Genomic DNA, 13,986 nt, shown 5'->3' with positions numbered 1-13,986 from the left:
CAACATATATAGAAATAACTTTTAATTAAAAAACCAACCTTGCATCAAAGATTATTGTATCAGACATTGAGGCAAGATTCAAGTTTAAGACAAACCAGTGTTAAAAAAGTGTTTAAAAAAATAATCAGAATGTGCAATAAACTACAATGTAGCAATAGGCTGTAGTGTTGAAACTTAACTGTTTTCAGATGCCCAGTGTATATTTCCTGTCATTTTGACCAAAAAATAGAAACTGACACTACAACTGGGTCATCTGTCCAGTGCCACTCCAGATGTTACACATGGAAGGAATTTTGCACAGCTGCAGAGACTCCTATTAAATTGCCTTCAACTGTCCTACACAGAAAAACTTCCTGTTGATGGATTATACCTACATTCAATGTTTAATCTTTGTTAATACCTCTTGAGACTGTGGATACATCGCAAGCTATGCTTTTTAGATGCAAGTTTAAACAACTTGGCTTTTGTTTCCTCACTGTGAACTGGCTGGGAATCACAATGGGAAGCTTTGGGGTCTTTTTCTTTATTGGTCTTCTATCCTAGATGTCGTGGTTTAAGCCCAGCCAGTAACTCTGAACGCAGGACACAAGACATCAATCATCTTTTCCTTTTCAGCTAGTTACCAAATGTTGGCATACTTACGAGACTCTTCCAAGGCACTGTACAGAAACTGAAACAAGACTTTAACATATTAAAGCAAAATATTATGAGCCTCATTTGCTACTGGAGGACTAAGGAAGTAAGATGATCCAAACCACAGTATTCAGAGAGCTGCGTCACTGATTTGATTCGACTCCTCTTTCCTTCTGTTTTTCTATACCCACCTGACTGAAGCAGAAACCCTACTTTGTGAGTAGCAGATACAGCGGCTATTGAAATGCAGTGGTCTATCCCTATTTCATTGCTTGAGGACACCTATATGAAACATGTCCTGGCATTACTGAGGGCTGAGTACAGGTTTTAAGCTAGATGCAAGACTTCCAGAATGCCTGCTTTGAAACTGCCTGTTCTCAGCCTACCCTTATCTTACACATAGGTTACACATATGCACTTACGAAAGGCAGATTTCTGCCCTGTGGTCACACCACACAGGAAAATAATCTGAGGCTCTCACTTGACCCTACTGTTTTTTCAAGTAGTTTTTCTGTGTTCAGTTGAAGTTGTTGGTTAAGGTAGACAGCATCGCCTGCTGCACCACAATCCACTAGGGCCAGAAATGCATTCGAAAACAAAACAGAAAAGGATGATTATTAACAATGTGGCAATATGAGAACAGAAAGTGAATGGTGCCAGCAATTTATGTGCGCCCACTCCCGACATTGGGAATATTAGACTTCCAGCTTGAAATAATTACTTTCTCTTGGGGTTCAGGAAGAAGAAAGTGTTGTCTTTGGGATTAATCCTGCCTGTTACAAAGCAAGAAAGAAAATATATTATATGCGGCTAACGCACAGGTTTTGAATTGTGCTGTCATATGCTGAACAAGAGAGATTTTACCTTACACTTTTCTCCACCTTAATTGGCTTTCTTAATGAACCACATTATTCCCTGTCACCTTTGTTTTCTTGTATTGCTGATTCCCAGGCAAGTGTTTTCGCAGTCTTCTGCCTCTTCAGTGGATTGTTTCCTTGGTGGATGGCCATTGTCTGTCAGCCCAATGGGTGTGCAGGAAGTACAGAGAGAGTTGCTGGGCAAAGCTGCACTTGACATTTCAGTCTGGTTCGTTACTTGATCTTGGCACAGTAAAGCTTCTACCTCTTCATCTTTTAATGGAAAAACTCGAAGTTCCCACAGTCCAGACTGAAAGGAATGGGAACGGTAGGAGTGAGGGTGGAGAAAGAGGAAAGAGGAGGGAAAAGGGATGTCAGTTGAGTCTGAACTGATTAGCTATGTGCAGAATGATCTGCTATCAAGTAACAAGTGTCTGTCTTTACAATGTTTGCAGTGCTCTTCACATAAAGAATACAACACTGCTAGGCACCAGCTGTCAGTGTAGGCTGGCTTCATATGGTTTTGAACTAGTAACAGAGCTGCAATTGAATAGGCACAGTACAGGAGCGGGGGGAAGCTCTTTTCCATGATGCCAGACCATCAGGATACCTGACCCTGTCTGGAACACTGGCCAACATCTCTGAATAAAGATCCGCTATCCCTGAACTCAGGCCTGCCACATTTGCCTCAAAAACATGTTGTGTGTACTGAGCAATGACATTTTTACCTGAGGCTTCATTAATAAAGATCAGCAATCTGGTTTCTAAACAGGAGCGCTATGTTCATAAACAAGGGTGTCAGCTGATCAGTGAGACAGGAGCGTACGTTCAGGTTCTTTGTTTTAGGTTAGAGATAGTGGTCAGTGAAGACCTGACCACAACTGGAAGGTCTTGGAAGCACCCACCTTTGCTTCCTGGTTTTCCCTGCAGAGTTGTGCAGTCCCTGAACAAACAGAGCTGGGGGCCTCTGAAGTCAAGCTGGGCACAGGCTCAGCAGCACAGTGCAGTGAGGTGCAGGAGCTGCTGTGCTGGTCCTTCTGCGCTGAATCTTGGCTGTGTCGCCCGTCAGCACTTCTGCTGTAAGACCTAGTGCAGGGTAAGAGATGAGAGAGTCTTCAGAGCTACTCCCTGCCTCCTCACATTGCCAGGAACAGTTTAGATTATTTTCAGAGCATTCAGTTTCTCCATACATGCTACTTACATTCTACTCATTTAAATCAAAAGAGCAGATGAAAACATGTGCTTCTTGACAACCTTGTTGTCAGAAGCCAAAGCAAAGCATGCTATGTGGAGGAATTAACTGGGGAAAACAGGGCTGCAATGGGCATGCTCTGCCTGCAGAACAGATAGATGGTGGCTGCTCCCACTCCTGCTCCACATGCTTGCCAGAACTGTAACTTCGGACCAGAAAAGTCAGGGAGCTGTGGGCTGTTCCCACTCAGGAGAACACGGCATCACTGGCAGGAGCCTGTGGAATCCAAACTGCACTGTTAATGGATTGTGCCAGTGTACTCCAGAGGAAACAGCAGGTCTTTGGGCTCCCCAGCTCTGCTCTGGAGCATCTCCAAATCAGTTAAAATAAGATTAAAAATGTTGACCTTGCCCTTAATGCGACTTTGAACTAGACCTGAAATACTGGCACACATCTTGAATGCCAGGAGGAAGCCTGACCTTGCTCACATCAACGGCAGTTTTACTTCTGAATTCCAATAGCACTAAGATTTTACCAAGACGTTTCTAGTTTAAAAATTAAGGGTACATACAGAACGTGGATTTTTCCAGTACACTTCCTGCATTTTTTATGTTCAAAAGTGCTTAAAACAGAATTCCTTAATACTGTTTAGCTCTAATTTTATTCTGCATTAAAACCCCCTCCTTATCTCTATACGTTTACTCACAGCGTCATGCTTCAATTTCAGCCAAGAGTAGACACAATCATACAATAAATAGCAGAAAAACTTATCCCAGCATTTATAGGATGCTTTTTGTCCTGGCAGATTCTGAAGCAATTTATGGGAATCATTTTCCCTGAACCAAACTGCAGATACAGCTTTATGATGTTTGCTCTCATACACACTACTTTTTGCAAGGCTTTCAGGGGTTATATTTAATTCTGCTGAGTTTTGCACCAGACAGCAAGCCGGTGAGAGTTAACCATTTTCACACAATGACTTTTTCAAGCCTGGCACAGCCCTGGACCCTTCAGTAATGGGCAGTGTAGTGCACTTTCATCTAAGGTGAGTGAAGAAGGGCTCATTGGTGGCTAAAGCTGTAACAGCTGGGAGTGGTACAAACCAGCAGAGCTGCGTGCTCAGTGGGAGTAGATTTTTATTCACTAATACCAGGTCACTAACATGCCACATTTCTGTACGTATCCATGTTTCAGTACTGCCTTTCCTTTCCAGCCACGACACCAGACATACCCAGTACTATCCCTGATGAAGAATGCCCTCATTTTCCAACGTTTCTCTGACAGCATATCTGAAACAATGTTCAACAGGAACCCTCTGATCAAAGTCAATACACCTGCCTGCTATTCCTCCTGGGCCAGCGGCTCTGCTCCCACATCGACCACCTTGCTCTCTCTCGTTCTTCATACTTGCTGTGGCGTAAGGCAAACACTTCATCTGACAGATCTTCTGTCTGTAACAAAACACAGGGATAGCTGCTGCCATAAAGATGAACATCACTAGAAAGACAGGCAGCTAATAGTAGATATAACTCTGCAGAGGTCTGTTCACCAACAAGAGGAGGTAACACAATCCATGCTTGCAGTAAAAAGGCACATCAAAATACGTGCATTCAGCTTATGTTCTCACTACAGCTCTGGTATATGGGATGCTGTCACTTTCACTTTATTTCTTTACGTCTGTGGTTGATCTGAATGGATATAGAAATTATCCCTCCCTCCCAACTAACACATTTTTCTCTATGGTGAGAGGCAGAAAATTAAGAGGACAAGTATTCATTTGCAAATCAGGGCAGTATTAAAAGCACACAATAAAGACAAGGAAAAATTCCAGGAGTTTCCAAAGACTGCTTTAGGAGGAGGCTGGGAGGCAGCAGGATCTGTCAAGTGCTCTTTAAGCACAGAGAAACAGGTCTGAGATCACCAAGGACTTCCACAGCTCTGCACCAACAGGAACTCAGCAAACCTGAGGTGCTGCATTCCTGCTATGAAACCAAGCAGAAAATGCTTTCTGCTCTGCAAGGACTATTTCTTAGCAAATGATTTGCATGACCCTGGTACAGCTTTAAACAGCCCTAATGTGAGTACTTTCAACTGTTCGTAGTCAGACAAGAGCCAGCTTTTTAGGTAAAACTCCTCAGATGCAGCTACCACCTCTAATCTTCCCTTAGAAAGAACCATCTTCGTTTTGCTGTTGGCAGTACACCAGGAAGCTCCTCAGACCAACAGCACTTTGCTGCCCTTCCCCCTCACTCCCCACATGGCAGTGAGCTCTTGGCTGGACCCCTCCAGCACAGCTCAGAGTTACTTCAATGTGCTCCAAACCATTCAAGCTCTTCAAAGTTCACCTAAAAAGCTAAGGTTGGCGAGAGCACATGAGTGCTGCAGCCATTGGATTTGATGCCAGCTGCTCCTGACACACAAAAGCAGAGGAATTCTAGGAAAGAACAATTCCTGGTCATAGGAGCTGTACAGCTGCATTGCCAGATCAGTCCTAAGTAAGACCTGTACCCATAATCGGGGGGTCATGGAAAATAAACTGAATTTCTTCTATAAAGCAAAATTCCCTGTGGTGTTAACACAAGTAACACCATGTATCTTCCAACCAAGACTACTGAAATACAGACCCAAATGCCGAGTCCTCCCTGCAGTGCCAGACAGCACCACACAATGCAGTATACACTGTCAGCTGGGAAGTACTCCACTCCAAACAACTAACAGCCCATAGGTTTTCTGCAGAGGCTGTTCTTCGTATTAAGTCTTGCAGCACTAAGGTGGTTTATGACTATTATGAGCACAAACCCAAAGCATTACAATGCATTTATGCTGTTATAAACTACGTGGTAGTGGCACTCAGCTTGCTAGAGAGCACACTTCCTAGACAGCTGGTCATGAACTACAGCAACACAATGAAATCTGAGGGGTTCAATGAAAAGGATCCCAAAGATTTCAGAGTGATCTGAATTGGCCACAGGACCTGCTTGTTACAGCTGTAGTTGTCTGGTTCCTCCTCAGCCCAGCACTCAGCAGGAACCTTCATACAAACAGGCCTGCTTTGTTTGCCCACCTCATGACTGCTTTTTGAAGATGCCCCACTGCTTTTATTTATTTATGTTAAACACAGAACACTTTTGTTAGTTGCTGGTTTCCTTTCATGCAAGTCAACAGTCAGCTTAATGGGTTTCCTCCTCTCTCTGGAATTCACCAGCTCTGCCACTTGGATGGCACCAGTGTGGGGCTGCATCTCAGTTCTGATGCTGACTTTCCAAGGTCAATGGCATATAGCGTGAAAGTGAGAATTTTATGAACTACAGAAGTGCTATTCCCTCAGGGAAAATTCAGGATTTTTCCTTGTGCTCAGCTTGCCTTTGAAGTGGAAACAAAAGATAATTTTGAAAGAAAAACTCAAGACTTTGAAAATACTTTTCTTAGCAAATTGCCAGAACTTTTCATGCTGGGAAAACTTCATTTCTAACACGCTTCCGTTTAAAAATCAAAGTCCACATTCCTCTCCAAGAGAGGAGTTTTGAAACATACAGATGTAAGCCTTACGGTTCCTTTGCCATAGCTGGTGATAGCAGATTTAACTACTTGTTTAGTAACACTTTAGAGATTTCCTCCACCACCTTTGGGTTCATTTAAAGTTGCTAGAACTGGAGAATTTTTATTTCCCCCTGCTAAGATTGGTTTGAAAAAGGACAAAAGGACTGTCATTCCCCAGTGGATGGAGCTGGCAGGGACATCGAGAAAAAAGACTATTAGGAAGGCCTGTTTGTGAGGCATGTCTAATGATTTCACTCGAAGAAAAAGACTTAAAGCAAACTAAGGTTTGGATCCCCACATCACATCTAGTTAAGGTACAAGACACTGTGCATTAACGTTGAATAGCACCCGGAATGTTTCTGAAAGGTTCTCAAAACAGCAAAGTCTGTGTGCTTCAGTCTTTGGCTTCCCAGGAAACACTGACTCATAAGCCACGAAACACTTAATGCAAAACTAATTACACACAGAATTCTTCCAAAGGATTTGTCATGACTAAGACAACTACAAACTAAACTGGAACATTACTTTACAACTGTGCCTTGCCAGAGTCTTTAACCTGGACAAAGCAAACTAAAACCAAAATAAACCAGGAAAACCAATGCCACACCCTCCCCTGCCTTAAAGCAACAGCAGATTCCAAACTCATACTTGCAAACAGGAAATTCAATTGCTCTATTTCCAGAACCTCAGTATTTTTAGGGCAAGAAACAGAGCAGACGTAGGCAGTAGATTAACCTTTGCATTGCCCAGCTGTTAAGTTTGCCCTTGTTAGGCAAAATGTCCAGAAACAAAAACCTGGCACCCACAAAAGGTAAGCTTTTTGTACTCAAAGTGACAGCAAATAGGCCTGAGTTTCAGAAAGTGATGATTTCCCATCCTTGGAGATGTGGCTCCTCAGAGGATGACAAATTTGGGACCCCCCATTTTTGTAACTTGTGGAAATCCTGGGTGCAAGTCTGTTGTATGGATTACAGGTTGTTGCAATTGAAAGCCTTTAAATGAAGAAGAAAGAGAAGGGACAGAGCAGCAGGGGAAGATATCAAGTGTAAGAACTCCATAACTGCTGGTTGACACAAGAACAACTCCAGAAGTTTTAAATTTAGCTACACAGAGGACAAGCAGAAAAGATGCTATTATAGAGTTCCTTCACAGGCTACTATGCAGTAGAAAGCAAAGAAAGAGCTTACTTTATATGAAAGCAGAAAGTACATTTTGCCTTCTCTTGTCCTTCACGGATGATCTACTGAAACTTGCTTTGATTTCAGTACAAGGAACGATTTCAAGAGTGTCAGAGTGTGAGAGCAGAAAATGCAAGAAGAAAAAAAAAATGCTGCTGTTTCCTCATGTCTTTTTTCACGCTCAATCAGTAACAAACCTAACTCAGCCTAAAACCCAAATCGAGGAATTGGAAGAATTATGATTGGGCAACCACCTTTTTCCAGTACTCTGAAAAACTTCCAAACCAATTAACACAATCCCAAAAGAAAGGGGGGAAATTGGCAAAGGATGATTTAGACAAACAGATCTTTAGCATTTTTCTCTTGTCTGACTTCTCTCTCATTCCACCCAGCAGCTGACAGACAATACAGAAGCACTGGACCACAGCAGGAGGCAAAGCTGCTTTATTGTTAAACTCAAGTTATTTCCTGGCCAAAGGATGGAATACAGGAATACAGGATCAGCCAGTCATGCCAAACACAATGTATAGGGAGGACTACTAAATGAGTGATTAGCCCATAAGCTTCATAGAGAGCCACCTTGAACTCCCTCCAGCAAAATACACTAGAGGTATGTGAGATAAGTCATCTGTATGGGATCTGCAACCTAAACGAGAAACCCACTGAGTCCTCCAAACAAGCCCCTTGAAGCCCTGAAGGCAAAATCACTAAGTGAAAGTACTGAACAGCAAATTCTCAAGGGACAGCACACCCTTGCTGCCTTGTTAGATACTCTCTAAATGGTTTAATTAGGTATCCTTGCAGGGGAGTTCTCCTCTGTATGTAGTTTGACCTTCCCACTACAAAAGAAGGTCAGACATGTTTCCTGCTAGCAGACATGGTACCGAATCCAAAGGCGGTGGTGGAGGTGATGTATATCTGAGCACCGGAATTTCTTAAGTGCATGAGAAAAGACAGGGACAGAGTAAGTTTTTCTCTTCTTCTCGACCCGAGAGTGTGGTGCCACATGAGTGCAGCTGAGAGCACAACGCTCTTGGAAGGCAGAAGCTCTTCCCTGTGAGGGTGCTGAGGCGCTGGCACAGGGTGCCCAGAGAAGCTGTGGCTGCCCCATCCCTGGCAGTGTTCAAGGCCAGGTTGGACACAGGGGCTTGGAGCAACCTGCTCTAGTGGAAGGTGTCCCTGCCTGTGGCAGGGGTTGGAACTGGATGAGCTTTAAGGTCCTTCCAACCCAAACCAGTCTGTGATGATGATGATGATGGTGAAGGTATGAATACAAGTCTTACAGTTACAACAGTTGATAGGGGCCTATAGCAGAGACTGGAGGAAGACAGAGATGTCTAAAGCACAGCAAAACTGGCAAGTTTATGGAAAAGAAGCCACAAAGGACAGAAAACAAGCCTAGGGAGAGACCTGCTGGCACAATTTGTGCTGGGGTTAGGAAATTCTCAAACCCCTGATTTGAGAAAGGGGAGAAAGGGAGCCCCAGCTGCAAAGTCCACGGACATTCCCTGGAAGAAAAGAGGTAAATTAGGTCTGGGGGAATAAACAGTAGCACTACAGTAGCTAAGTGCAAACTTAGCTCAAGGGACAAGCAGGAAATGCTAAAAGTTACATTGTTCCTGACAACAACAAAAGAAGTTTGCTCCCAGCTGGAAGGTTGCAGGAGAAGAAAACTGAGGAAAACCTGCTGGGCTCACAGGCAAATTTCTGAATGATCTTCTGAAGAGCAACACACCATGGGAGCTGGCCATGGAAAAATAAGATGAGAGAGAAGGACACACATTACAGCACAGGTAGCCTGGAAGAGACCCAGCACCACAGTGCTTGTGAGCAGAGAAGGTGGAGGCCTGTGCAAAAGGGCCCTTAGGGAGCACTGACCGTGCCAGCAGCAAGGGACAGAGGAGCCAACCAACCAAGTGAACAATGATTATGAACAGATATACTCCCATTCCTGTCATCCACCATAGGGTCAAGTAGGTTGGGATGAGATACATTTTCAGTCTGATACTTGCATGAAGTCAGTGACTTTGGAAAATACATACCAATTATCCCAATTCTGTATTATAGCTCATTTAATTAACAACTGCTGATTTAATTAAAATACAGCTTACCTCTTCTTCATCTGTAGGAGAGCTTTCTAAAGGTTGAAATTCAACAACTCTCCAGCTGGAAGTGAGACAAGGAAAGTCAAATTAATTAACCTGAACACTGCTTCATTATTGCAGCAGTAGGGATGACTCTCCTGTTTCTGCACTCTATTGTTAGTTACACCTCCTTCAACATTGCTTCTGATTCAAAATCCTTTCAAATAAATTAGCTTCAGATATAGAGAGCTGGTAACAGATGCCTCAAATTTAGGTTTTCCTTTCCCAAACCAATATTTAACCTTCCTTTTTCCAACACAGCCTTTAAGCTACCCACTAGTCTTAATATGAGTTTTAGCTTCAAAGACAATATAAAAACAAATACAAATTAGAGAGTTAAAATATGGAACTGCATTCAGCCATCTGATGCAATTTGCTAGCAATTCAGCATAGGAGATGAATTATCTTGTTTTAGCAATCAAAATAAAAAGCTGTTTCTAGAAATGTTTCTAAAATTACAGGTTTACACTTAATGGAAGAAAAAAAGCTTATTGTACTGTATAAGAATTGATAAATTTTACAAATATATGCTGAAACTATTTCTGTTTAATCCACTGAAAATAGTTAACTATGTTCTCATGAACCATAACACACAAAAAAGACAACAACCTTCAAATGACCATTCAGAATATGTCAGCCTTATGGTGTATTTAAGGTCATGAATATGACTACAGTCATGGTATGAACCCACTTCTGTTTTTAGCCAGTCTGTGCATCTGCCACCTCCCTACGTGTTATCAGACTATTTCCCTTGTGCTATCAGATGCCATGTCTTCCCACAGCTGCAGTCACACAAACTGAAAATCAAGTGCATGAAAAGATGATCCTAATACTATAAATTATCTCAGAATCATGTTCTCACGTTTGTTTTAGTATCTTCTTTGCAACTAAGGAGGTCATGAACAAACCTTGGTGTGAGGATTTCTTTGTACTGTAGTTTCTCCAACTTCGATGGTGCCACCAGAGACATTGGAATAACGATGTTGTCTATATCATAGGAGCTCTCGCTTCTCAACCTCCTCCTGGAGTTATGCTGTACAATATAATCAATACCAGAGGAGATTTGTCAGCTCAAATCACAGGAACTGCATGTTAGCTGAGAAACATCAGAAATGCACGAGGAGAAAGTCTGCAACTCAAACACATTTTCTAGAGGCTTAATGACCTCTGCTGCTGCTCCTCCCCTTGATGGAATCTCAATGAATCTTAAAACAATCTTCAGGGTTTAATCTTTTGGCATAACTCTTGCTCAAATCAGTGAGCTTCTTTTCCTTGATTTCAGTTACAGTTAATCCTGAATACTTATGAGAACTCTGAAGTTAATGCTGCCTTCTTCATATGGTTCAGTCTACAAAGGTGAACTTCTATAATCTATCTACTAATCCATAACCTTCAGTGTGATACAATTAAGAATTCCCGAAGAATGAAGCTACATTAAGCAGTGAAGAACAGCCTACAGGAAGAGTGGTTTTCTCAAAGAAGTACAGAAGACATTTGCACACAGGAACACATGACAAAGTGCATTTCTTTGCTGTGATCACAGTAGGATTCCTGGTGGTAGTCTGCCCACCAGTGCACGGAACCTGCATGGGTCAAAACCTGAAGTTCCTCAATTACAGGAGAAAATTTAATTTTAAATCATGATACATTCCATATTACAAGATCTCACTTTTTAGCTGGACTTTAAAGGAAGCAGCCTATTCTAAATGCTCTTTTAGGTGTTCTTTGATGGTGAACTGCTCAAGCAAGGGAAAAAAGAGGAGTGTGCATTGTCAGAACTATGTGGGGGACACAGATTTAAACCCAGCCCTCCAGGAGCCATCAGCAGATTGAAATATGACAACTTACAGAGCACCAGTATACCACTATGCTTAGCAGAACCATCGGACTGAAATCCAAGTATTATGACAAAATTGTCAATGAACTCCAATAAAACAAAGTGTATTTCTGCAGGAGCTTCACTGAACTAGAGCTCTGCTGCTCCTCAGCAGATTTATATACCCAAGAGTTTGCCTGTAGTTCTGCTCAAAGAGGTTTTAAATAGTGAAGCTAAGAGTTAACAAATTCTGCAACTATATTTGCACCACGAGGCCATTTTACGTAGCTGTACCAAGACAAAAGGGTCATAAGAGCCTTTGTGTAAAATTCAGAGCATAAATCACAGTATATTTAATAAAATTTGGAAAAGAAAAAGGCCCAACGGCCATAAACTAAACTTACTCTCTAGTTATATGATCTGCAAAATTCCTTTACAAGAAAGTATCTGTTTTAGGAACACCACATACTCAATCTGGAATAAATCACTTGACATAATCCACTTAGTTCATTGTGAAAACGCTCGGTACTGTAATTTAACACTAATTTAGATACAAAAGGCACATGGGTTTGGATTATTAATCTGCACAGCTCTCTGTTGATAATTCAGTTAAGACAGTGACACGCTTTTGCTTTACCTGTGATGAAGTGCTGGGAGAGGGCTTAGACATCACATTGACATTGGTCGCGGCAGCAAAACTGCTGTGGGATTCAGGTTCTGCTTGTTGAAAGGAGAATGTCTCAAACCTAGTGTTATGTTCTCCTGCCACGAAAAATAGTAATAAAAAAAAGGCATACTGGCTATTGTCTATCAGACCAAGATATTTTTCCATACAGTAATAGTAAAGTCATTTCTAGAAGCCCACAGCTAACCACTTAATTTACCAAATACTAAAAAAAGCCATCTAAATAAACACTTGCTACTTATCCTGTCTTGTTGTTATATAAAACTCATCCCTTTCCTTCTATGAAGGATTTCTTCTCGTGGAACCAGCTTCATATGGGCAAATCCTGCTGCTTTTTTTCAAGAGCTACCATAGGAGCACAAATGCAGTCAGACTTAGAGGAACGGTCCCCAGTGTTCCCTAAAGGTACTTCCCCGGCTGGGGTGCATCTCACTGACATCCACTGAGCCCTCACTGACAGTTTCTTCCTTGATAAATGATAAAAGAAAACTCGCAGCAAGGGTGAAAAACAATCAGTTTCTAGATCTCCATGTGTGGTTTCTTCTAGTAGCGGTCCATTGTTCCAGATAAACTAATTCTTGTTTACTCTTACTCACTCCCAGTGTAAAGAGCATTTACGGGGTTCAGAATTTAACCACCCGTGTTCTGTTTTCCCTCTACCTTAATTTCCAGTAAGAAAAGAAAACTCAGATTTAATATACTGACTAATAAAAAGAATCCATGAATTCCAACACAGAAAAAGAGGTAAGACTGATCTTAAAGATGGCATTGCACAGGCTGGGTCAAGGACATGAACTCTCATCTCCTAGGCAGCTCTGCAGCTCCCTGGCACACAGCTTTTATTTTTGGCCTTGTTCATCAGGCTGACCTTCCCCATGGATAATTTCTCCTAGACAGAGCCCAAATTAGGAATAAATATGTAGTACTATACCCGTAGCACTAATAAGCTAGAACTGCTGCTGCTACTCACAAATACACCACATAGCAGTTTTCTGGCACTGGGAAACTGATCCTCATGATAAAAGATTGCTTTATTTTTTTTTTTTTGTTCCATTAACTCAAAGAACTAAATACTATTGGCAGAAGACTAATTGTAACTTCAAAAGGTTTATAGCAAGCAGTTTTCTCTCTTACTAGTGCACTCAAGTAACTCCAATTGTTGATCGCCGCGTGTATGACAGTAGACTTAGGGAACCGTTAAACACCTAAAGCTGAGACAGTTTTCAGTGTATCCAAAACCACCTTTTACTCTCTCCTGTAACTTTTTATTAGTAAGGGGTTTTTGGTTGGTTGTAGTTTGGTTTGTTCTTTTAAATAGATCATAATTTTCAGTTAAATCATCTCTATAGTAATTCCCCTATCTCCACCTCTACTGCAAGACCACGCTAACAGTTTTACCTGGCTATGCACCAGAAGTGATTTTTCCACAATGTTAACTATCATTTATACCTTTCAATTCTTTCTCAGGGGAACTTTTAAACTAACATAGTTTGTCCTCTTACTCAATGATTTATTTTCTTCAAACTTCTTGGGAGGATTTTGCCAAAAGTTTTCCACATAAATGAATCTGTAATATAATCTGTTAGATTTTACATTCTAATAGCCTGGACAGGTAAGGTGGTATTTATCTTTACAATAGTATGCTGAACTTTTTGCTCCCCAAATATCGTATTACCCTACGGAACTTTCAGGGCAATTTCTATTCATTTACCAAGTGCTTAAGCAGAGATTCAACAGCTTAAAATATAAAGATAAGGGTGAAAACACTAATTATAAGTACTGGCTACCCCTAAGTCCTCTTCACAGTCTGGAAGGAAACCAGAACCACAAATGACAGTACACAACAAATGAAACATAGCTAACAAAGATGCCAGGAATAGTAGATGTTTGGTCAGGCACATGATTTGACAGATAACTTTGCAATTCAGTCTGTTTCACTGA

At 41.6% G+C, this 13,986-nt stretch overlaps 1 protein-coding gene across 8 annotated transcripts in view; it reads right to left on the bottom strand.

Moving 5' to 3' along the window:
• The window catches only part of KANSL1L (KAT8 regulatory NSL complex subunit 1 like), a 65,528-nt gene continuing 51,542 nt past the window's right edge, over positions 1–13,986 (bottom strand). For 7 of the 8 annotated variants that reach the window (XM_061344700.1, XM_061344715.1, XM_061344727.1 and 4 more), the window contains 6 exons: positions 11,998–12,122; positions 10,453–10,577; positions 9,512–9,566; positions 4,021–4,133; positions 2,396–2,576; positions 1–1,800 (listed from right to left, as the gene is read on the bottom strand). In XM_061344700.1, coding sequence (XP_061200684.1) covers positions 1,552–1,800; positions 2,396–2,576; positions 4,021–4,133; positions 9,512–9,566; positions 10,453–10,577; positions 11,998–12,122 — 848 coding nt within the window. In that variant the 3' untranslated portion in view covers positions 1–1,551. The remainder of the gene's footprint in view (positions 1,801–2,395; positions 2,577–4,020; positions 4,134–9,511; positions 9,567–10,452; positions 10,578–11,997; positions 12,123–13,986) is intronic. The other variant, XR_009724092.1, reaches the window with a different exon arrangement.

This window comes from Neopsephotus bourkii, unplaced genomic scaffold, assembly GCF_033783945.1.
Source record: "Neopsephotus bourkii isolate Nb327-2 ecotype Australia unplaced genomic scaffold, CSIRO-AGI_Nbou_v1 NB_31, whole genome shotgun sequence".
Taxonomy (NCBI): Eukaryota; Metazoa; Chordata; class Aves; order Psittaciformes; family Psittacidae; genus Neopsephotus; species Neopsephotus bourkii.
Note: the sequence above shows the minus strand (reverse complement) of the source record. Positions and strands in the feature narration are given on the sequence as shown.